This window comes from Sinohyriopsis cumingii, chromosome 2 (genome assembly GCF_028554795.1).
Source record: "Sinohyriopsis cumingii isolate HCF-2022 chromosome 2, ASM2855479v2, whole genome shotgun sequence".
In the NCBI taxonomy this organism is placed as follows: domain Eukaryota; kingdom Metazoa; phylum Mollusca; class Bivalvia; order Unionida; family Unionidae; genus Sinohyriopsis; species Sinohyriopsis cumingii.
Window position 1 is genome coordinate 156,785,991 of NC_142962.1, and position 27,249 is coordinate 156,813,239.

Consider the following 27,249-nt stretch of genomic DNA (forward strand, 5'->3'; position numbering starts at 1 on the left):
CTTAGCAGTGTTTGCTAATGTGTGATCAACAAGAACAGAGACTTACAGAGTAATTCTATATCCTCTTTACAATACCCATAGGAAAAAACTCACTAAAATAATAGATATATATGTGGCTTACAGTAAACATAACAGTACTGTATGTAGTCACGTATACGGCGAGTACAACTGGCAAAAAAGACTCTAATCAGGGTATATGTGTTTTGTTCTACTGATTGCGCCAAACAAACTGCATTGGCCCAGATCCGCCAGCGCAGTATGCTTACGTTGATTGTGATCTGTGCAGTTTGGAGGTGGAATCGACTTAAAAGCAAATTTAGATGGTAACCGATATAAGACTATTCAATAATTATATTACTCTAATTATGGGGCGAGGGACTTTCTGGTGGAGCATTGTGAAGAAAGAAATTGACCTTAATATATTATTTATTCTCTTGCAGTACAGTATAATCTGGACTTAATTTAGTCGTGGCCTGTGTGTTACAAGCTGTTTACATATTCACTTTCTTACAGTACAATATCATGTGACCCTAATTTAGTCGCGACCTGTGCTTTACCAGATGTTGTCAAATTCCCTATTGCAGTACAATATCATCTGGCCTTAATTCCATCGCAGCCTGTGTCTTACAAGATGTTGTCAGGGCCTACTTCTACAAAGATATGTCAGAGGAGAGGGCAACAAACGCGTCCAAAATCATAGGTGAGGGTTACGCTTTTGAAACTAAGACTTCGTTTGGCGAATTCAGCTTAACGAAATATAGCGTTTCTATAGTAGCTGCGTCATTCAGTAGGTGTCGTCCTGTCAATAAAGTCAACCGAAAAGTATTTCGCTTGGTCACTGGTTGGATATAGTGTTCAAACCGGGACTTTTATTTACCCGAGTTTTAAAACCACCCGCGACATAGGCTAGAAGCGCACGGCAACTTAAGATCCTACTTGTTCAATTAAACTCCACTTGATATCAGAGATGAGACAACGGTTAGCGTAGCAGACTCACCACAAGAAGGGTGCATTAATGAATCCAGCTCACATCACGCTGAATCGGCTGTCCATGTGCAGTACATTTAACTTTGATTACCTCAGACGAAATAACCTTTCATTTTGCTGATTTGATGCACTGACTAATCAATGAAAAGCTAATATTGCTACAACATCTAATATTGCCACAACATCTAATATTGATACAACATTTAATATTATTACAACATCTAATATTGCTACAAGATCTTATATTGCTACAACATCTAATATTGCTACAACATCTAACATTGCTACAACATCTAATATTGCTACAACATCTAATTGAAAAAGTAAATCCTATCGTTATACAGTTTGTGAATTGTTTGTTTTATAAACCAATAACAAACTTCATTTAGACTCCTCAAAAGAATACTTTCTACAGCACCTATGATTCTAGCTGAGAAAAGGCACTGACATTTAGAAGCTAGTTACTAAATAGGGTCTTGGCTTGCTTTTGTATTCTTAGTGAAGCCAAAAGTTTATTTTTTAAGGAAACTATTAGTTTAAAGGGATGGCAGATCCCTGGTTATACAGCTACCAAAGTAATGAACATGATAAGTTATTATGAAACATTTGAATTTTAAAAATTTGTTCGGAATTAAGAAAAGTCACCTTTCCAACATTGTCAGGATTTGTCTTGAACGTAGTCTCTTAAATACTTAAATACAGCTTTGGCATTATTTTGTCTTAGCATGTTACATACATTATACTTGCTCATTTTGTCTGCTCTACTTTTGTATTTATTTATTTATTTTGCTTTGTTTTCAGCTGCCGTATTTGGTCTCATATGCATTGGATTGACATACGTTGCATCACTTCTAGGGGGTGTTCTTCAGGTTGGTATCTTATTTCTATGTTATTGATGGTTCGTATCTTGTCCAGACCAAGATGTGTCTCCAATGTATTGAGCAAAATATAAACGTTTGCGAATGGTTTGATAAATGGATAGTTAAAGGCCCGATTGTACAAATGGGACTGAATTTTATTGCGACCTTATCGGGACGTTATTGAATATTGTTTGATTAAATAATATTTAGAATGCAATGTTTAGATAATATCAAGTACATACAGTTACAGGAATCTACTATTTCCTTCTTGAAACCTTCCTTCGGCAGTGATCGGCGGATCCGGAAAGAATTAAATGATTGATTCCAGGTTCCTAAATTTGCATAATTATATGCAAGATTGAGAACACCGAAGTTAATGACATAACAGAATCACGCCACTAAACCAATGTCAACTACGATGAGTATGCTCTTCTGCTTCTCATCTTTTTCCTGTTTTCTTTTCATTTTAATAGTAAAAAGTTAAATTTTTCTGGATTTACTTTTCATAATTGTATTCAAATCTTTTCTGCGGTAGAAGACTTACTTAAAACTACATCTTTTGTAAAGTATGGGGCCATCCATTTAGTACGTACGCAAAAATCTGGCAAAGCTTGACCCCTCCCCCACCCGGTACAAATGCGTATTTTTTTACACACACACACACCTGCGTACGTACGCTTGACTCGCCGCCCCCCCACCCCCAATTCTATATAACGGTCTATTTTTAATCCACGCAGAAAAGATCAAGGATTAATAATGTTAACGTGTAACGTGTTTAATAAAACAGATAATCCACCGACGTTGAATGTCTGGCTGCATCAAAGAAATAATATGCATAACTTTAAAAAGTTTGTCTAGTGTCCGCTAAAATTCAAACGCCGCCTGAACCCAGTCGAACAGGTTACGTATTAAACAAATTATTATCGAGGTTTCACCCCTCACCGTTTCCTATGCGTACGTACATTGTCAGCAGACCCCTGCCATACGCAAGCGTATGCATTTGGGTTAACCCTCTCCCTCCATGCATACGTACCAAATGGACGGTCCGATTGCAAAATCCAGTGATATTCGATATCATAGATTCAAGGGACAAATTTGATGACTATCAAAGTCTTTCACTTCCGTACGATAATTTGTACATTTTGCAAAATATAAAAGAAAATTACAAATCAAAAGTTGGCGTTTTTGACAACAAACATTGCAGCAGTAAATAGATTAAGCACTTATGGCCATGACACTAATTTAAATAACTAATTTGTTATTTTGCTTCTCCAATTTTTAGCCTTATTGATTAGTCAGGGTATTCAAGTACATTTTACACAGGAGTTGGAAAGGAGTTGCGGTAACTGGAGTAGGGAATTCAGGTCCAAAACGACCTTCAAAACACACTCTCGGGTGACTCTCCATTTACAATAAGTACACGAAAGTTTGTAAAGTAATCACGAAAGCCCAAGCGTAAAAATGATAAATGTCGTTACGTGGCAAAATTCATTACAGAAACAAGTGGTACACATTAGCAAATGTGATGTGTAATAAAGAAGATACACCTGACAAAATAAACTAATTTGTGGAAATTTCTATAGTTACACAAAATAAATAAATCAGCTCTCTTTCCAGCTCAAATCATGAGAGACCATTAAGAGAGAGAGAGAGAGAGAGAGAGAGAGAGAGAGAGAGGAATGATAAGGCGTGGGGCAAGAACTAGAAGTGGAAGAGTGGGAAGCCGTGCAGTGCAAACTGAAGTCAACAGCGAAATAAAACTCTGCACATACTTCAGATATACTGCCATGAATGAGGGTAATTGTTTATTTATTATGCAAAACACATATTGAAACATACTGAAGATGTTTAATAACTGGCATATATTATAATAGCTTGATGTAACTAGTGCTAGTAAATCAATATTGCATTGAATGACACTTTATCTAAAACAATGTATGTTTAAATGGCCTTACTTTCTTCACTCTGCCTTTTATTTGATAACGGACATCCACGCACACAGATACCGCAGAAAATACAGTGGACGTAATATGAGAGACCACTTTATTTGGCTCCCTTTCCTCATACCAAAACAATACAAGTTGTCTATATTGATTTAATCATCAAAAACTATTCATTGCATAAGGTCACGTTTTTGTTTAAGAAATGATCACCTTAACAGCTAGGAAACGCCGTAAATAATGATGTAGGGCCATCGAAAAACACACTTGCTAAATTCACTTCATATATATATATATACTAGCGACATACAACTCACTATTTAATAATGTTTTAATAAAAAATCTATAATTTTATCAAAAAGATGCTAGAAAAATTCCATACCATCTTGTTTGGATTTCAGTGAAAAGATTTCACCAAGTAGTATGACCGCAGTTAGAATGGCAAGTACAAAATTCACACCCGTAGAAAATACCTATATCTATTTAAGTCTTATAAAATAGAGACTTCACTTTTATTCTTCTGTTTCAAACGTGATGCACGCTTTCGGATATATTTCTAAATCCACAAAACATTTGACGAAAATACTGTATATTTACACCATCACTTAAACTTTCCTAGTTCCATAGAATTTAAATTGTCATATTGGCGCTCAAGAAAAAGAAATGTCCTTCATATTTTTCAATGTTAATATTTTTTCTTAAGATGAGTATTAGAAAGAAGCGGAACCGACACGTTTAGTAAAATCGACAATACATTTTGTTTCTAAGTTACGAAGTAAAGTCTAAGAGGAATTTACAGTGTTGCGAATTAAATTCCAAATAATCGTAAATGTTCTATAACAAGTTCAGAAGAATGGAATATTCAGAATGAATTTCGTGTCTTTAATGTGCCGATGTGCCTATATTCTTGATGTATCAAGATGTTATAATCCATAATGTTTTTAAATGAATTCAAGATAATCCCCAAGTAGTATGTAAGTCCAAAAGTTTCAATGAGAACTTTGTAAAAATTCCAATCAATAAGTTCAATGATTCATCTCAAATTATATCTGAACACAACCAAAATCTCAAATCATAGATTCCGAAAGACTGATATTAAGATAGGAACGAAAGTATTGTTTACAAAGCCTCTTATATTTACATCAACACTTGACCTATGTTGCAAAAGCATTTTCTGAAAACTCTTAATGGAAATTTACATACATCATATTGTATTTATGAACCATTAAACTAATCCTCATCAATCTCTGATTTTTGTTTTTCCTTTTGTTAACGACTGTAAGGCAGTTCTGATCACTGAATACAATAATCGAGGAAGGAGATGAACTAATAAACACCTCAAAATGATACAAAGCCAATATCAAAGCAAAAGATTCCTTCTTGTTTCTGAAATAATTTCTCTGTCAATATTGTGGTTCGTTTGAAAAATGACACCCTTGGTGATCCACGATTTGTTTTGTCTCCTTGAATCAATACTCCACCAACCCTCTTGCACCAGCAGACCTATAAATAGCTGACTGAAACTTGGAGCTGAAAGAACTGGTGTACTCTTAAATATGGACTTTAATTAATTAAAAGCCGCCTGGGATTTTTGTGTGACCAATATAAATTACATTCCTTTCTCATTACGTTTCGTATGAGGTTTAGCAGTTATGGAACAAATTGAGATCTAATATCCAGCGATACCAAAGAATTGAATCTGTCGCGTTTTACTGATAGGCAGAGTTACTTCTGAGATAGACATGAAATTTACGACTATATGTTTAACTTGACCGTGTTTCACAACATGTACTAAAATGCAAATAAGAACGGCAATACTCACTTTTACGTAAATTAATTTTTAGATTTGCATGTTTGAGTCACGCAAAGAATTTATGAATGGTTTACAAATGATGTTTCAAGGTGTCGTTGTAGATGATGATGTCACTGATGTACGTATCACACTTGTTATCAAGATGTTATCAAGTTCATCAAACGCTGGAATGTAGACGGGGAATTTTAATATAAAAGGGCATCACTTTATATTCATCAAGAGTTGCAACTGTCGAGATTTCTTTTGCTTTTTCCGTAATGAAATTTGCCAGAATCCTTGTAAAAGGTCAATCGTGGAAACATTTAGCATTTCCAGTCATCGATTACTGACACTGCAAATGAATTCGTTTTGGTGACATTGTTCAATTTTCGATAGTCAGGACACTAACGGTAAGTATTATTTGGTTTAGGCATAATAATACACGATGAACTCAGATTACATTTACACGCTTTTAAGAAATCATTCTCCGTCAAATATTGAATTTCTTTTTAATGCCTCTTCTTATCCGGGTTTCCTACCATTTGACAAGCGTAATTGGACCTACATTGTTTAGAAACATAAATTTTATTTTTGGCCAATTAAAATGGTCCCAAGATCTTGCGATAATCCTTGGTGACTAAAAAAATGACACGCCAAGGGAGTTTCATGAGCTAGACTAAGAATTTCTTGTTGACATGACTTCGGAGCGATAAATAGCTCACTAACTACTCGTCACCTGCGGGAGCCGCAGGTTGTCTCCATTTTATCATAATGACTCCATTTTTTACCATTACTTAGGACAAACTTGACCTCATCAAAAGCCTGACCAATACATGTGTCAGCTAACGGAATAATTTCCTGATTAGCCTCATTCTCAAGAGCTCATGTTTCCATGGCTATAGTAACTAAATATGAAGGACACAAATCAGGGATTTCATTCTAAGCAAGATAAACGTTTTGATACAAAACCGGCTTGTCAATAACAACTGGATTAAATAGGACCTTATATCTAGCTAGGTTTTTGCTTGACAAAAACATAAATGCTTTTGATGGGTAACGAAGTTGCTGCTCCGACAGCCACGGGTCCTGATACTGAGTCTGATATCAAATTGACAAAATGTAGAGTAAAATTACTCCCTGAGGAAGACCTCTCAGACAAAGGACGTTACCTGATACTAAAAGACACTGAGAAGCTCGTTTGTCCATTTATATTGTGCTAGGGATAGGCTTGACAGAATTACCAATACTTGATAAAGAACCTTTCGACACGAATATTTCGTAATTCTCCATAATGTAATCAGATCGGGTCTTCTTTGATCCAACCAATGTACCAGACCATGTCATTGACCTCTTAGAAATAAGAGCATTCGAAATAGCTCTGTTGCTTATTTTTAATATGTAGTAATCAGAAGTAAAATGCCCTTCTTACATTAATTCCACGTAGGAAGATATAAGGATTTCCAATCAGTCATATTAGAAGTTTTATTTCTAAATGTCGTGCCAGATGAGGACGTGCTTAAATCAGACTGATATAATTTGTTACCAAAACGGTACTGAGAAGAGGACTTATTGACAAATGAAACTTTGTGAGTCAAGGAATAAGCAACTGTTCGAGCAGTATCTTCCTAGATTTCCACCTTTTTCTCATCAAGATATATATTGCTGTAGTAAAATGACATACGCCATCTCCTCTTGTTGTTTCTAAGTACACTCTGCCAGTATGTATATGGTGATTCAAAGCAGCTAGCTCATTCCTAATCTTGTACCTGACATTGGTATATGAAAATCTCCTGTAACAGTACATCATAGTGTGCTCTGCAACTGTCAGAAACATTTATCTTCTAGCTTGTCTCATTTGTAAGCAACTTATATTTTAATACAGCAGAAAATAGTCATTACTGCTGGTAAATTTTGCATACATAAAACCTTCACCGTAATAATAATTTATACAGAGGAACAAAGGCACATGTTCGATTGGACAACGTCCTAAAAACCTTGGCACTGGTTGAACCGGACAATATAACAGATTATTTCTTTAATTAAAGGTATGTCATTTCAGGACTATTGTATCGTGTTTAAGAAACAAATGGTAAGACTGCTTTGTTCTCAAGTTGAGAAAAATTTACTTCTTATATTTAGCTTTACAAACACTGAATAAGGTATCATTCGGTAGACGTGTACACGTGATTCATGTTACCATGATTCTACTTCTCAAAACCTTGGAAAGCATAACTAATGAAGTAGCAAGTATTATGACGTTACGCAGGAACTAATTTTGATGGTATATGCATGTCGCCAGTCTGCTTTGAATAGTAACACTGCCGAACAATGTAATTATAGATGTGTCTGTATAGCTATGTATAGATAAGAACCATGGTAAAGTTTTGAATGTATGCAAAATGTACCAACAGTTATGATTATTGTAATAGTTGTATTTATCTGTAAGCATGATACAAGCTAGAAGATAATTGCATAGGCACATTGTGATGTACTGTGCCTAAACGTTATAATCCTGTACACAGGCGGGGTGTATATAACGTTATAATCCTGTACACAGGTGGGGTGTATATAACGTTATAATCCTGTACACAGGTGGGGTGTATATAACGTTATAATCCTGTACACAGGCGGGGTGTATATAACTTTATAATCCTGTACACAGGCGGGGTGTATATAACGTTATAATCCTGTACACAGGTGGGGTGTATATAACGTTATAATCCTGTACACAGGCGGGGTGTATATAGCGTTTCGGCACAGTACACCATAATGTGCTTATGCAATTATCATCTAGCTTGTATCATGCTTACAGATAAATACAACTATTACAATAAACATGACGATTATGAATGAGATAGCTGTTTTGAATCACAACATCCATTGTAGCAGATGTATGTTGAGAACCAGACAGGAAGATATTTGTCGCTACAGCAAACCTAGATTATATAAATATATGTCGCTCGTTCATCATGATACCCACTTGGACATCAATGTGTTGGAATTTTATTAGGATATAATCCCAATGTTTAATTGGTGAAAGTCACAACGCAACAATCAACTAGCATTTCAACATACATGATTGCACATCCTTCAATGATTATGCATTCAAATCTTATAATTTGTTGTTGTCATTCCAATATATATTGCTTTTGATTTTAGCACCGCAAGTCTAAAACGTAGATCAAACACTATTTATATAGCATTTTAAAAACTAGCATGAAAGACTTCATTAAGCATATGAGGAACTCATGGATATTCCTCAGGAGGTTTAGGGACAAGGCTGTAATGATGATGATTACTATTAAGAGCCCATTCATGAAGCTATGTTGCCTTCTAAGAAGATGGGCAAATAACGTGTGTCGAGTAGTACCCTGGCGAAAGAACTGACTCTGTACAAATAAAATAGTCCCTCGCCATCAACCCTCATTTTAGAGAATTATATGCAAATATCGTCCGTTAAAACAAAGTATCGTGTAGTATCTGTAATTACTGAGTGCTTGAGATATAGAAACGTGCTACCCTTCTTACCAACATTGTTTACTGGGCACAACTGGCCAGCTCTTTAAAACATCTGAAATAAAGCATTAAATTATGAATCAATAAAGGGATGGTAATATGTGTAGTTACAATAGTAACAAAGAATAAATGCATTTTTTGTCCATTTACGTACTCATTTTTACACAAGTCAGTGCCAAATTCATGCCAGCCTATAAGGGTGTGATTGGATTGAACAACACCATACAGTTGCATATAGCGATTTGATTTAACAACACCGTACAGTTGCAGGTAGTGATTCGACTGAACAAAACTGTACAGTTGCAATTAGTGATAGGACTGAACAAAAACGTACATTTGCGGGTAGTGATTGGAACGAACAACACCGTACAGTTACAAGTAGTGATTGGACTGAATTACACCGTACAGTTGCAAATAGTGGTTCGACTGAAAAACGAGTAGAAATTTCCAGAGGCTTGCAAGTGCTACATTAATTTCTATGTCATCATATTTGAATTTTTTACTTTACTTTAAATAGGCACCATATAGCCTTTATTGTGCTGACGTTCCGTAAGGTACTAACCGATTAAATCTGTTACGTACAATCGTCCAACCATGTAGTTATTCCCCGTAACGGCCGCATATGTCCTGAAAAAGCTATAAATTAGATCAATGGTAGTGAAAATTTGGGCGCCATATTTGTATCGTGTTATATGCAGCATCCCATGATATCACAGACGGGCTGTATGGAATGATTTCGCTGGGTCATTAGCCAATCTAGTGACGAGCTTTTAAATAAATGGAATCAGTTATGCCCCTGCTAGTACTTAACTTATATCACGTCACTTTCCGTAACGAAATTTGCTTCTGTACAATAATTTTTCCTGAACTTCATTAACTGAAATGAAATAGCTATGATGCATAACGAACACCTTTGTCCATTTAAATTTGCGCCATCATCCGACAAACATCGGAGTAGTTAGGACCGCTATCAAACTTGAAAGTTTGCCCCTCAGTTCCACCATATTACTGAATTATCCGTGTCGAATTGACAAATTTAGGGTTTTTAATGCATCAGCGATGTTTCTCACGACGTGAAATGAAAGACACGTATATAGTTTGAAATACACGAGGTACACCTATAGTTTATCATGTTCCAAAAATGAACATCAAAAACGAAAAGCGGGCAACAGTCCTAATTGTACATGGGTATCGCAAAACCATACTATATATATATATATATATATATATATATATATATATATATATATATATATATATATATATATATATATATATATATATATATATATTAGTTGATGTAACAGACGATCAGAAACAGATCCATTCATCTAAGTCTAATAATGCATGGATATATTTCTCTTGCATTAACTAATGTTTATATCTATTAATTATCCAGCATATGGACATATTAATTTTGTCATATCTCTCTCTCTCTCTCTCTCTCTCTCTCTCTCTCTCTCTCTATATATATATATATATATATATATATACTGTAAGGTTTTGAACACAGGCAAAAGATCAAAAGTCAGAGACTAAAAAAATTTACAAAGGCCAATATGTTCTCCAAATATAATATCCGGCTTGGATGTCGAGCCATCTAAAAACGTTCGGTTATTTAGAGCCTTATCAGCTGGCAAACATTAAATTTCCAACACATGATTGATAGCTTTTTTCTTCATACATTCCAGGCTGCTTTGTCCTTGTTCGGTATGATCGGTGGCCCTCTTTTGGGTATCTTCACCCTAGGGATGATATTTCCTTGGGCAAATGCCTATGTAAGTATATCTTCCATTTTCGGTTGCATTTGAACTGCAGTGAAACTTTGATAAATGAAATCTTGACCACTCCAAAATTAGGTATCACCGAAATAACTTGTTAGATCCCGTCTCATTCTACCACTGCGAGAAAACTTGAAAGATCGAACAATCCGAAACTGGAATACAGCAAATCTGATGTCCTCAGCACTTCGAATAACACATTCAAATGTATTGCACATTCTTCAGTCAATCAAGCTTACAGAAAGGAAATTATGTTAGACAAAGTCGGACACGTTTTTAGTTTCAAATGATCAATGCGTACAAACACATTGTATATTACATTCTGCAACTATTCTATTAGATTCAAGTGATTCTTTATGTAAGATTACCCATAATTTTATTTGTTGTTTGTAAAATCATCCGTAGAATTTTAATATGGCATTGAATTTTAGTCTTTTCCCAATGACTGTACATTTTCCATATTAAATAAAGTTCATTACAATCTGGAAAAAGAAAAGATATCAGTTTTAACGCTGTAAAATTTTCCCAGTTTCGGATCTTACTCGCAAATATTCTGACCAATCAAAAGTGAGTATTTTGATCAATCAAAGGAAAGTTGTTGTCCATTGTAAGTAAGATCTCCACTCCGTACTACCATTTACAATTGGAAATTATCAGCAAAATATTAGGAAAAAAAGGCCAAGATTTGTTTTGGGAGCTACGATATAATGTGTCCATGATGTATATTTATGGCCATTTTAACTACTATAAGTTTCTATTTTTAGTAGCAGATCTTTAAGATTGGACAATAAATTAATTTATATCTATCTGAAGTGGAACTAATTTTTACAAAAGATTTATTAACATAAAATTATATGTAGCATAGACGTAACACATATTTATTGGTACAATATTTCAACCATAAAGCATATATATATATATATATATATATATATATATATATATATATATATATATATATATATATATATATATATATATATATATAAAGATATATTTAATTTTTGGCCCTTATATGAAAGAAAAGAAACTGAGAATTGAGAGAGTAAAAGTAGGTTAGTTAAAAAAATTATTGCTCACATTGATTTGTTCATGGGCTTCAAGGTTTAGTAACGCTATGAAACAAAAAAAAAAGATCACGTGATCTAATTTCAGCACATGAGTTCTAGAAAAACAAGCTGTTGTTTATGAGATCGGATCCTTCACGAATTAATGTGCTAATCTTTCAATTGCGTTTTAGTAATCTACATAATAGAATTATAACGTAGAAATAATAATTCTTAATAGTAAACTCCCGTCTTGGAATATTTCTTTGAGACGAATTCATTTGTTTATTTATTTAAATGAATTACTCGTTGGAATTGCAGTGCTAAAAATATTTCCGATTAACTACAATAATACCTGTAAATCAAATACTGTGAATTTACCTAAAGACCTTAAGATATTTAATACCTATCATGGATTACTGTGAATTTACCTAAATACATTAAGATATTTAATACCTATCATGGATTACTGTGAATTTACCTAAATACATTAAGATATTTAATACCTATCATGGATTACTGTGAATTTACCTAAAGACCTTAAGATATTTAATACCTATCATGGATTACTGTGAATTTACCTAAATACATTAAGATATTTAATACCTATCATGGATTACTGTGAATTTACCTAAATACATTAAGATATTTAATACCTATCATGGATTACTGTGAATTTACCTAAAGACCTTAAGATATTTAATACATATCATGGATTACTGTGAATTTACCTAAATACATTAAGATATTTAATACCTATCATGGATTACTGTGAATTTACCTAAAGACCTTAAGATATTTAATACCTATCATGGATTACTGTGAATTTATTGAAAGACACGTTTGGATCATATCATAAGCATTCTTCCATACTGTTGAGACATCAGTAGAAAACAAGACATCAGTCAGAATACCTTTGGAACCTATTTTGATTACTCTATACTTTCGGAATTGATAGAGCATTTAGGACTTTAGGAATTCATTCACCATATTTTAAGTTAATTTTACTTTTTCGCTGTGTATTTTAGGGAAGTAAATTATATTATAAATTTGACAAAACTTGTTGATTTTCGCTCTTTCATTTTACTTTTCTTATTACCATAGATTCTTAAATCATCAATCATTTCTGCAAATCATCTTCTAAATAGAGTAATTCAAACGTTTTGCACATGCCTCCACATCATTTCTCATTTCTGATAATAGTATACGCAGTAATATTTATAAAAGGATTTTAAAATCAATTGAAGTGATGTTAATGATAATCTGATTTGAATACTATCAACACCTATCCGGAAACCATCAGCATTAAATTAATACCTATCCAGAAACCATCAGCATTAAATCAATACCTATCCAGAAACCATCAACATTAAATCAATACCTATCCAGAAACCATCAGCATTAAATCAATACCTATCCAGAAACCATCAGCATTAAATCAATACCTATCCGGAAACCATCAGCATTAAATCAATACCTATCCGGAAACCATCAGCATTAAATCAATACCTATCCAGAAACCATCAGCATTAATCAAATATTTCTCGAACGTAATGCTTTTATGAAATCGTGCTTTGTAATACACACTTTATCCATCTATTTTAATACAAGGATTATACCAAGTTTATGTATCTAAAATCGTTTCAGCTCTGGTTTTTTTTTTTGTGTTGATGAAATAGTCTGGTCTAAATATTGTTACAAGCCAGGGGTCCTTACTTGACCAAGCGGTGTCAAACACTGGCTCGATTCCCGCTAGAAGTCATAAGTTTACCCTAAATTTCCAAAAACTTCCATACAACTTCAGATGTAAATTAGAAACCCCGAAGTGTCCGTTCTACACAAAAATTTTACTCTAGTCAATTCAAGACCACAAATCTCACAACCTGCCAAACATCCACCAACCGCACACCCGCATGGCCTCTCTTCGTTAGGTTTCCGTACCGCCATAAGTTCTCGCCGTAGAAGCTATGCAACTGTCCCTTAACACGGGGAACTATTTTAACTACGCCATCTTAGGCCAGTCAAACTATGGTTTCCAGGCACTTTCCGATAGTATAACTGCACTACATTTGCCACAATGGTAACATAAACGGTATCTGCCGAGTCCCTTTTTACTGATTTCATTGTGTAATTTACCGGTTTCCTACCGTAAATACTGCCACTGCAGTCACACCATCAATGTACACCACTAGATTTTAGCAGGGACTTTAATATAACATGGACACTCATTTTGGACCTGAACCCACTACTAGTTAACCATGGCATCATGGAAACTCACTAACACTTTACTCCGTGACGTTTGTTCCTAGTAAGTGGTTAATTATTTCGGGCAAAGGAATATTTCTATTGCACTGAATTCTAATAATCAGACAAGTAATCACAAAAATCTAAGAATTCTTTAAAAAGGGGCGCCATAACCAAATGCGCATACTCCAAATTTATTACAATATGTTTCAAAGACGACATGTCATATTGTGTTAAGATCCTTTTTCACTGAATTAGAAACTGTGTTCCATATGAAAAGTAATTATTAATATTTTATACTGCAATTTGTAAGAAATATTTTTCATTTAGACCCATCAGATAATATTCGAAGCCAGTAAGTTTTGACGTATTCAGAAACATAAATATATAAATCATATTCAATTCCCCTCATGATAATCCTTCACAGAAATGTTTTTGTTTGAATTTGTCTTCTTATCCATGCCGTACAAACCTCTAAAAGAATTTATTCGGTTCACAAAGTAATTGCTTGGATGGAAGTGTTAATGATAGCAAAAGATGGTCAATTTTAGAGATAGCTGAACGCTTTATGAATTTATCGTCAGCATACTTTGAAAGGATATAGGATATATAGCTATCTTAATTTCCCAAATAGTGATATTTGTCGTATCATATGGGCTAAACTCTTTGCACTCAGGATACAAATAAATATGGAGACTGGATTCCCGTCTACGTTCTCTTTCTATACCAATTCAGTTGGAAACTTTACCAATTAAGAATTACGCATCATTTGATGTTACAATACAACAGTTTAATCAAATTTGTCATTGGTTCATAAAATTTAAAAAATGCACATCATTATCAATAAATGGACATGCGGTAGAGTCAAATACGTTTTCAAAATCAACCAAAAGAAACATTCGAGGAATGTTGTGTTTTTATCGTAAAAACATATAAGTTTCTAATTTCCTCGTCAATGAATCGTCCATTTAGAAACCCTGTTTGATTCTTAAATTTTAATTCTGTTTGCAATACATGCAGAAGCAACTTGTTTGGTACATTTAGAAGTTAAATCGGTCTCCAGTTTAAAATGTACTGATTACGGTTATCATCCTTTGGCATGCATATAATAACTCATCTTTCTGAGTGGGAGATAATTCAACATGATCATACGCAGAGTTAATGGCCGTTTCTAGAAACTGTCAGGTATCATTCCAAACAACTTTATAAAATTCTTTAGAGAAAGCATCCAATCTGAGCTTTTCTCACGTTTGCGTCTTTCAGAATTGCCAGGATCAACTGAACGATATTTACTGACATTCATATACAATAGTTGTTCTTAATCCAACATTTGCTGATGACTGGCTTTAAAAGGACATTTGCTTAGTACACTAGGTGGTATCTTTTTAATTATATAATGTATATGGTCCAAGTTTCAGAAATAAATATTTGCTCAATTTCCTCACTTCAACCCCATTTTCTTCCTCATATCTTCTGACGCTATTTTACAGCAGTTTCGGCACTTCAATGACACTGTTTGTAGTTTCTAAACTAGCAGCTGTTACTGTCGATACAAGTTTTTTTATTTTTTGAAATTTATATAAAAATGCATATTAAATTGTTGCTCCTCATATTTCAACTGGATGTATTGTTTCTACACATTTAAAATAAGATAAAGGCATAGTCGAAAACGTATAGATTTGTTCATCACATAATTTCTGATAATTAACTTCTGCGAAATCATTTTTTACTCTTCTAACATATTTTGTGATGTTAAATAATTTCCGGAGTGGTTGCCTTTTAATTTCCTTTTGAAAGTTATGATAATTATTACAAAAGAATGATCAGTTGGTTCGACATGCCTATGGTCAATAATTGTAAATACATTTTCTGAAATCACAAAACAATAAGTCCATTCTGGCTTGATTTACTGGATGACTTTGCCTCCAAGTATACCCATCGATCTCTGTATTGTGTATCCTCCATAATTCGCCTAAATCATATTCTTTGCACATATTGTTTATCTCTTGGATATTGACATTAATAAAACTCAAATTATATATATATATATATATATATATATATATATATATATATATATATATATATATATATATATATATATATATATATATGGATCCATGATCCATAGCAATATTGAAATCTCCACCAATTGCAACATAATCATTTTAAAATTAAATATATTTTTCTCATTTCAAGGTAAATGTCTGGACTGTCTCTGTTCGGTCCATAAATATTAATCAGCGTAAATATGTAATTGTTAATCGTTATTTTCATGCTAAGTTTGTTGCCAGTATTGTCTATTTTCATTCCATCCAAGGTTAACTGGAAATTAATATTATTAAATACAACTACCCCCCTCCCCAACAAATTAGCAGTATATGGACTCGGCGATCATTCATATTCACAGGTAGTCCGTAGGAAAGCTTTCTATTTCCAATGTATTGTAACCGGTAGCTTCTCTAGGGTCGGTGGTTCTTTCTGGGGTTTTCCCGGGTTTTTCCTCCACCATTAATACTGACCGCCATGTATAGCCTATCTTGTGCTGAAAAATGGCGTTAAAACCCTATATAACAGCAACCAATGTATTGTGTATTTTAAGTATTCTGAATATTTGTATTTTGTAGAAATAGAAACGTACAGTAAATACCTTGAAATCTCCCAACATCTGACAATTCTATATTGCAATATTTACTGATATAAATTGTGAGCAGGTTATACTTTTTTTTTCATTTTTTATGTGCCAAGACCATACATAAAATTATATGTAACACATTTCGTAGAAGAAAGCGATCCATCTCTTAACATAATAATTCTCTGTATTGTAGTAACGTTACAGTTAATACATACATACATACATACATACATACATACATATATATATATATATATATATATATATATATATATATATATATATATATATATATATATATATATATATATATATATATATATATATATATATAAGATATATATAAGATATATATAGATAGATAGATAAAAAGATGACGAGAGAAAGAGAGACTGATTTCCTTTTTTCAACTTTTTTAAGCAACAATAAAGGCATGGTGTAAAGGGCGTGTTTTCTTTTTATGATATGTTGTAATTGTTCTTCTGTTTATATCTGTTCTGTTTTCAAATACCATTCAATTCAAAACATGAACCAGGAACCTAGCTCTTAAATTCTAAGAAACAATACATTTTTGGACATCCTATCCAATAGGGTGCCTATGCCGGTTTGCTGTGCAGCCTTGCCTTCATGTTTTGGATCGGGGTCGGCACTCAGATAGTTAAACCTGCGATACCAAAGTCTCCCGTAGACTTGTCACAATGTAACTGGAATCTGACAACGACAGCTGCGTCTGTTACATCCCTGTTCAACATAAGCAGCACCACATCATCTTCTGTGATATCCACTACGATGGAGCTTACCCATAATGCCACACTGGCAATATCTACCGTTGCAATCTCTTCCTCAGCTGAAGTGGAGCAGTAAGTGCTTGAGTGGACAATGAATAATTTAGAATTATTGTCTTCTGAACATCTAAAGAACAAAACACAATATGCTTGTGTTAATAAAACAAATCCCTTCAGTCACAAAAGCATTTCGAGTCTTTAAAACAATTAATTACGGAGGTGCAAAATCAGTATAGTGTTTTAGAAAATAGATGGTCAGTACTGTCAGGAACTACAAGACCATTAGTATGTACATATACATATCTATACCTTCGAAATATACATTGCATATCATACGAATATCTTTAAGTGTTCCCCCTTCCCCATCTTCCTTTGGGTATACAGTCGGAACGTTTTCATTTCGTCCTTTTGTTTTTGTCCTATCGACTCAAATAACTCATTAAATGTATCTAAGCAAAGCGTAATCTGACGTTTATAGGACATTGCATGACAAATTACATATTTTACTTGCGTCACAAATCATATATTTTACTTGCTTGACAAATCACATATTTTACTTGCATGACAAATCACATATTTTGTTTGTATTCAGATCATATATTTTACTTGCATGCAAGTCATAACGTTCCTAGCTATACATTCTGTGTAAAGTCTACATGAACCTGAAAAACATAAATTCGATATCATACAAACACATTTCAATGTTATTCCTCACCAACTCGTCTTGATGTGCAGTCTTCATTTAGTCCCTTCGTTCCGTCACATCAACGCAAACAACTCAATTGCGAGTTTACAAAAGCACAAACAGACAGATAGATGAACCTTGGGAGGAATTTTTCTATTTAATCTTTGCTTTTAGTAATGTTGGCTTTTTTAAAAACTGTAAAATATAACCTAAAATATGCCTTTTTCCATAGACAATTTGGACTTTGCAAATTTCAGAATGTGGACATTTAATAGTTAAAGTTGTCGTCAAATTTTGTGAGGGCTCTTTTCCCCTTAGTGTATAAATAACTCATTATATTTTTTAAAGAACCTAATGAGCTGTAGGGATGCTTTTCTGTCAGTTTTGTGCATGTTTGTATGTGCTCCTTGTTTTGTCATATTCGTCTTTCTAGTATTCAAAATTTTATATTGTTTTCACAGTGTCAGTGTTTCAGCTGTTGCATAAAACATTTTATTTATAATTTCAGTGGGCCGCTTTACAAATTGTATACTTTGTCCTACATCTGGTACAGTGCTACAGCAGTGCTTACCGCTGTGGTCATAGGATTAATAGTCAGTTTTCTAACAGGTATCGACCGATGTTATTCTTCCATTATTATTTCTTCTTGAAGTATGACTAAGTTTACTTTTGTTAGTTAAGAAATCAGACCATGTCTACGAGATAAATATTTTATCCAATTTGACCCAGATCTTGAATATTCTGATACAAGCAAAAGGCACAGTGTATAGTGTTGTTAATCGTTTCGCCCGTCCGTCTTTTTCCTTAATTTGTTTCCGCAGAATTAGATTTAGTTTTACCTCATTGGCCTTGGCTACGCTTTATTTGTGCACGTGACTTCGGGACAATAAGAAAAAGGTATTTTGAAAAATCAAAGTCACTGGAATTGAACAGGTGAAACATGATTTTCGCATAGTTCTTCGGACGTAGTAGATCGCTCGCCGATGGAGTAAGGAAACGTGAATTGATTTGTGGGGTCAACTGGTCAATGGCTAAGGTCACTGGGGCTACAAAACGAAAAATTGCTAGTGCAAACATTTTAATATTTCTGCCATGCACCTTCAATAAAGATTACAGGTGGCTTACACTTCTATGGTAAAACACGTCAAAGGACTAGATCATTGTTACTGAAAGACTACAAATTGTTGTTGCATAATAACAATAGTTCTAGACCAATTACAGTGAAGAAAACTGATAGGTTGATTGCACGTTAAAATGAAAAGGAAGCCTATTGATTTTAGAGTCATAAGGATAAATATTATACAGCATTTGTTCTGGAGTAAATTCATTTGCGAAACATTGTGGTTGACTTGCACTTGGAGCAATAAACAAACCTATATATGTTGTGGCTAAAAGTTATTGGTGAGTGTAACAAGAGAGTGCTTGAATCGTAACAGCAGGTTTTGTTCAAAACACCATACCATGACCAAAGGTTTATCGTCTGCAAAGGCGCTTAATACCTAATTGTTTCTACACGGAGAACTATTCAACACTCTCTGTGCATAAACAGCACTGTTCGCAGTACTCATATTTTTAAAGGTCAAACAGACCTTTTGATTAAAATACATAATATCAGAATATGAAACAAGCTCTTAATGATGCATAAGGGATATAATACAAATATTTATTTAAATAATGATGGTGACATAACATATGGTTTACGCCCTTGTGACTGAATACTGTGAAGTGATTCATTTTCGTGCATATCAAGTTTTCTTAATTTTGCGAAGAATTATATTTATTTAAGACTAATGTTTTTGGCCCATATTAAATTTGAAGGCCCATATTAAATCTGAAGGCCCAGTATCAACGTTTGTGGAGTAGAATAGTGGTTTAATAGTGATACAGTTTCAAGCATTCAAACACACCAAGAAAGACACATTAAAAAAGTATTAAATTTTTGTTTTACATCGCAGGTCGGACCAAGGCCAGCGAAATGGATCCCAGGCTGATGGCTCCACTGTTTGATATACTTTTTCCCTTCCTACCGGAAAAAATTCTCAAACCTTTGAGATTTGGCGTCAGATATGATATGGTACTAATTTATAACAAGTTGAAGTTTAAGAGATTCATCGACGATTATCATTGATGAATAATAATACTGATAATGGAGATGAACTTGCAAGTTTAACATCCTTTTTTCAACCCATTTGACTTGTATCCATACTTGTGATAGTCTCGGCAATAGAAAACGTTTTTCCTAAACCATAACAAGTGGCCTACACAAAGGTAGGAGACTTTTTAAAAGAGAAAGTACCTAACACGTTCATATCAATGCTTGTAAATAGTGTTAATCATAGACTGAAGGGGTCTTGTAACTGGATAACATCATTGCATGTAAAATTACATACTTAAAGTAGTTTTTATTTAAATACTTCTAGAAATATTTACAAGCTTAAGCTTTTCAAGATTGTTTCGATCATCCAGATGGCCATTTACTTCATCATTTGTAACTGATTTTGAATTTTGCAACTGGCGTGGACTGAGCAACTGTGCCCAAGCTTAGTCCGTTCCATGCTTTGAACAATGAAATGAACAAAATTGTGCTTTCAGTTTTAATTTACTTTCTGAAATACGAACTTCCAACAGTAGCTAACACATTTATGGCGTACTTAATATGAGAAGAATGTACATATAATTAGGAACCCATTAACATGGATGATGATGAATCATCTAAAAATATGTAGGAATATATAGCGATGTGTCTTGTTTTTATACAATTTATCGAGCTCTTTTAAATACGCAGAGACCTAGACTAGCATCAGACTTCAAAACACTGATTATATAAGGTACAAGTATTGAACCTAACAATTTTGTTGTCTGTCGTGGGATTATTTCAACATATATGCAGAAAAAGAAAATTATAAACTTTCGTTTCATGACGGTTTCTTCAGATCCACTACACTAGTCATTAAGTTGGTGATATTTTAGTGCACCGTTTGAATCGACCTTTTCACTCGTTATATGTTGTCATTTTTCAAATTTTAACAAACGTGTCTAAAATATTATTAGAGATCCTATCCCTGTAGCTCTGACGAAATAGATTGTAATTAGATTTGTCTATAAATAGGAATCAAGCGGCTATTCATTTTATCCTTTATGGACAGTTGTCATTCATACAGGGTTTATGCCAATAGTCTCTTTCCGAAAAGAACAATAATGAAAAAATGAACTGCATTCAAAGGTGTCCCAAAGATAGTAATAGTGTTTGTATTTCATTCATTGCAGTCCACATCGCATTAAATCATACAGCACCTCTGACCAGCAATAATTAATTTTCGTAAATGCAGAGAAGCAGTTATTCAGAAAACTGGATCGGATATATTATTGTAATCAGTCATGAGAGCTGAGAAACAATATGTGAAACGCAGTATACTTACTACGTTACGCGGCTATGACTGCCTGGATTTGTCTATTATCCCGTTTAGCTTCGTTTAACGTTTAATCCCAACATGGTTGTCCCCGATCTAAAGCTCTCGCATTTACCGATCATTGTTATCTCACATCTTTCCACGTATGTTCGAGTCTCCGATTCAGCCAATGTGGTTCTATGAGAACTCATGCCAGTACTTTCCCACGGATCGGTGGTTCCAACCGAATTTTCCCGAGTTCTTTCTCCACCAGTTATACTGGCTGCCAAATATGGCCTATTATGCACTGTAAATCGTTTCAAACCCACAACAACAACAAATATAATCACAGACTATACTTGCATCATGTCTTAATTATAACATTGTCTTATATATGTTTTCAGATTAAACACCTTAAATCCGATGACAGCCATACGGCAAATGAATTGCAACCTAGCGAGGTAGACAAATATTTTAATATAGAAATTGTCGAAAAGGAGCAAACTACATCGGATCATAAAAGGAATCCTGATAATGGGATCTGGCACATCGAGAAACACACGAAGCACGATGATGATAATGATGATGGTTGTAGCCCTGATATAGGAAATAATGGAATTGATAGCAATAATCCCGGATCTTCCACTCAAACGCTAGTTGAACTTAAAATGTATAGGAGAATATGATGGACCTTTGTACATTTATCCAAAGAAAGTTATCCGGGTTCTTAGCTAAATTTTTGAAACATTTTCCATATTTCTTGGTGCAAGATTGTCTCGATTTTATTCACGATTATTTGCAACTAAACTGTAAATATATTTTTCGTCCCATGCCTGTTAGACAAATTGTATGCATCGTAAGAAACACTCACATGCATATGCCATTTATATCGATCACGAAAAGAATTTATAGGAAGCTTGTCGCTACCAAGTTTTCAGATTCAGGACGGGTGGTTTTGCTTTATACTCCTTATTATAGCTGTACATCCTAATCAAAAGATTATTAGAATAGCCAGCAAGAAATAGATTATCATACTGTCTGGAAGCTACATACAGAAGTTGATCAATAGGTATTCAAGGTATGATCTGACTTTGCACTGGTCAAATTAACATACTCGGTTTGTCCGCAAATAATATATTTTGGTCTTTTCGAAATTTCTTGGTCAGTCTGGAATAAATTTTGTTACAGCGTTTCTTAGTATATACCAGTATTGTCTCCTCTTCTGCAGGAACGACGAAATCAATGTTGATCTAGCAAATGGGAAAGCATTAGTTAGAAATGTTCTCCACCAAATAAGTGTCCTGTACGATCGACATGGAAACATTTAACCCTGAATGCATCCAATATATTCTCAACTTTGTTGGAAACACGGTTAAACCAATTATCATCTAAATTGGTAGACATTTTCCTGCGACATTCTGCTACAGTTGAGGTTAAGGTGGTTACGGAAATAATGATTTTCCCTCTTTTCGAACTTTGTGTCCATGGAGGCTAGCTGTATAAATCTTTTTTTTCGATATCCTGTCCAGAATGTACGAACATATATGTGGCAATGTTTGGAAAGAGTGCTTCTTAGCAAGGATCTGCTCAGACTATGCTTCCATATCAATATCGTGATTTATATAGGATCCCGTGTGTAAAATCTAGTAATGACGTTTCCAGTAGGAATGGGATTATATTAATTAAGGACTTAATAGGAGTATTTCTCAGGACAGGCAAGTCGGAAAAGTATGTCAAAGTTCCCTTCCTAGCACGGTTGTATTACAATTAGTATAGTCTACCTGTGGCTTGTTGTAACTTCTTAATATTGATGTTACTTCCATAGAAACCAATCAATATTTGTTTACTTTTTAAACATGACAGAATACATTTTGATCTTGCATAATAATTTGTATTGGATTTCTTTCCAAATCGTTGTCGAAAGTGTTCTCTTTGCATTGCCGTGGCTCACAAAATTCATTTTGTGAAATAATTATCTGCGCTCATGGACTGAATGGTTGCTTAGAAATAATGTATGACATACTTTTATGATATTGTTTAGGGCATGATCTACTAAAATAATGTCCGGAATTGCTATCCTAAAAGTACTAAAAGTATGTCACTTGATATAAACTTAAAACAAAACTTTTCAAAACTTCTTTTTTGAGCATAAGTACGAAGTTTTTTTTATTTGACGGCGATATTTAGTGGGACATATTATAATATCTCGTGCCTAGCAATGGATTTGCTTCCATAGTAACATTCTACCAATAAGGTAACGGATTTTCTTCCATATCAACATTATACCCATAAGGGTTCATCCATAGCAATGTATTTGCTTCCATAGCAACATCCTACCGACACGATCTCGTCTCAAGCAATTGATTTACAGCCATAGCAACATTTTACCAATAACGTTTCTTCCCTATCAATGTATTTGCTCCCATAGCAACATTCGACCAATAAGGTTTAGTCCCTAGCAAAGGATTTGCTTTATAACAACTTTCTACCAATAAGGTTTCGTCCATAGCAATGGATTTGCTTCGATAGCAACATTATACCCATAATGTATCGTCCCTAGCAAAGGATTTGCTTCCATAGCAACATGCTATCCATAAAGTTTCGTCCCTAACAATGGATTTTCTTCCATAGCAATATTCTACCAATATGGTCTCGTCCTTAGCAATGGATTTTATTCCATAACAACATTCTATTCATAAGGTCTCGTCCCTAGCAATGGATTTGCTTCCATAGCAACATTCTACCAATACGGTCTCGTCCCTAGCAATGGATATGCTTCCATAGTAACATTCTATCAACAAGATTTTGTCCCTAGCAATTGATTTGCTTCCATATCAACATTATACCTATAATGTGTCATCCCTAATAATGAATTTGCTTCCATAGCAACAGTCTACCCATAAGGTTTCATCTGTAACAATGGATTTGCTTCCTTAACAAACACTTCTTGAACCTATTTTTCACTTTTCATCCGGACAGGTAGAGACATGTTAGATTATGCTTAGCAGATGAGTTTTTTCAATTGTGTTCCACAAAACATGTTTATCTAATCATAAGCCAAAATGGCTTCCATAGCAACAAACGGATAAATAATTTTTATACAAAATGGCCATTCCTACTTAAGGAGAAAAATAAATAATTACTTTATTTTGAGAACCGCAAGTGACTAAAAAGATATGGAGAAATTTGTTTTCTTGTTAATTATATTTGTTTTACCGATATAACTGTAGTTATGTTGTGTAATAATATGTGCACATGAATGATCAATGCATACCAATTATTTCAATTGTGACAACAATAGAAACATATCTAAGTCTCAAGAAATGAATGAATCCTGTCAGAATTCTAGCAAGGTTTTTCCGGCTGCATCTTATTGAAACATTCGCCAATGAGCAATTCAGGACACCTGCAGGTTTCTTGTTTCATTCCCATATCAGTATATTCAGGTATACTTCATAACGCATAATTCGTTTGTGATAAAGATTTGTTTTGTTTTCTATACATATATGTATACCATTGCTGTTAAGTATATGAAACATTTAAAGCCAGAATAGTTTTAGAAACTGTTTTAATTCCTAATAAAACGAAATCATCGAACTGCTGTCGTGATCATTATTTTGTTAAAGTGGAGAGAAAGTGTATTCATGCATTGTAGTAATATGCTTGTACTGAATATATCATTCAATGAGCTCGTTTTCAATTTTATAAACAAGAACTATTAGGCCTTACGATTCCTCTGTGTTTATGCCAACAATTCAGTTGAATATCTAATGAACAGTATACACAGCCAAATGGCTTCATCATGCTGATTTGCAACAGCTAATTATAGACGCAACGTGTTTTTTTGGATTTTTATGATGTTGTTAATCTTGTGTGCGTCTAAGGGTTACTATACAACTGCAGAGAAAATGGTGTTTATAGAATTACAATTCATAGCTTTTGCTGATTATTTGTCTTTCATAAGACACACAGATTATTATAAATTCTGATTTATCTCAAATATATTCCAGCGGGTATAATCCTAGGGTGTGTATTAGAACTATGAAATTTTACTATATGATGTACTGAAATGGAAGTAATTTATGTTGCTAACATGATTATTTGCCAATCGTAAATTTGTATTTTATTGTTCCGATCTAAGAGCATAAACAACGTAACAAGAAAGAGCGATATCTAACACGTTTCATAGAATTGAAAATATAACTTTTTCCCCTAAAATACAAATTGAAAGAATTAAAAATTACTTAACAGTGGTTAATACATTCCTAAAATTCCTAAAATGCGTTGTAAAGTCTAAGTAATCCAGACACGTTCTAAAATTATTCTTTGTGAAAACAGTAACGTCCTTATGTGTGAACACTATTCAAAAATCACTGTTTTAAACCAAAATGTCCTTTACTTCAATATAATGTAAATCCAAAAGATAGATAAATCCAAATGTGTATTGAATGTGTCAAGTCTAATCCAATGATATAACTATTTCCTTGACTTTGAATAAATATTACTGCACTGTAGTTCCAACAAATGATATTACATTAAATACATCAACTTTCTCAATACACTTTCAAGACTAATAACAACTTTTAGAGTTAGTTATTCCCCGTTCTAATTTGCCTGTATGTAAATATATAGTAAGATTACGACGCAATAGCTAATACATTGCTTCTAGAATGTGATTCCAAGTTTTCGATTAATCACTGAAAATTGTGAAATACTCATTGGCAGTCAAAAAGATGTTCCAAATTTAGAAAATCAGGAACAAGGTCAGTCTGACCTTTTAACAGTATGATTGTCTTCCTTTCATCACGTGATTTTTACTGAACTATTTCATACCATTAACCCTGGAATTGATAAATGAAATGGTACTATTATACATGACATGAAATGGCATGACTTCTGTTTACAGTAGAACCCATTCGTTAGCATTAAACCTGTCATTAACTAAATGACCTATACTATAATCATTTTTATGAAAATAATATACTTAATATAGATATAGATAACACTTATTACCGTAATAGATAACCCTTATTACCATTATTATTAAGATCGCGTAATTTTAATAAGACTTTAAAAAGTTAACAAATGGAAAGGTGGTTGGGTTCCTAAATTCATTCAAAACTGAAACAATTGCATTTGACAGTGATAAAATAACACATTCGTAATACTTGTTTTTTCCTTACAACATTTAAGATATTGACGTAATACTTAAGAGTGAAGGTAGTTGAAGTTTTTATATAATATATTAATTTCGAGGCATAATAACGATAATGGTGATAAGCAAACATATTCACAATGATGTGCAACAATTAAAACGGACCAAAAAGAATATGTTGAAAGTGACTACTAAATATTGGTGTGCTTGACTTTTACAAATATTATGATCTTTCTGAAAAGAAAGCAACTTTAACAAAAAAGGCGATAAAGAATCTTTTGCTTTTCAAATTTGGTGGAAAGAGAAATGATGAATGACATTGCTTTGGGTTTGACTAGTACGTGTACGATTGTCTCTGGTTCTGATGTATAGTTAACGTAATTACAGTTAAAAACAAGATGGTAGTGGAATTAAGAAAGCTGGGAAATTATGGA

At 33.6% G+C, this 27,249-nt stretch overlaps 1 protein-coding gene across 1 annotated transcript in view; it reads left to right on the top strand.

Annotated features, from left to right (window-relative positions):
• LOC149806168 (sodium-coupled monocarboxylate transporter 1-like) overlaps window positions 1-25,251 on the top strand; it is a 121,885-nt gene extending 96,634 nt beyond the window's left edge. Inside the window, exons 9-15 of the mRNA XM_089951081.1 lie at window positions 585-700; window positions 1,789-1,856; window positions 10,787-10,873; window positions 17,393-17,661; window positions 18,780-18,880; window positions 20,227-20,345; window positions 22,065-25,251. Of these exons, the coding sequence (XP_089807207.1) occupies window positions 585-700; window positions 1,789-1,856; window positions 10,787-10,873; window positions 17,393-17,661; window positions 18,780-18,880; window positions 20,227-20,345; window positions 22,065-22,346 (1,042 nt within the window). The 3' untranslated portion in view covers window positions 22,347-25,251. The remainder of the gene's footprint in view (window positions 1-584; window positions 701-1,788; window positions 1,857-10,786; window positions 10,874-17,392; window positions 17,662-18,779; window positions 18,881-20,226; window positions 20,346-22,064) is intronic.
• Window positions 25,252-27,249: the final 1,998 nt, after the last annotated feature.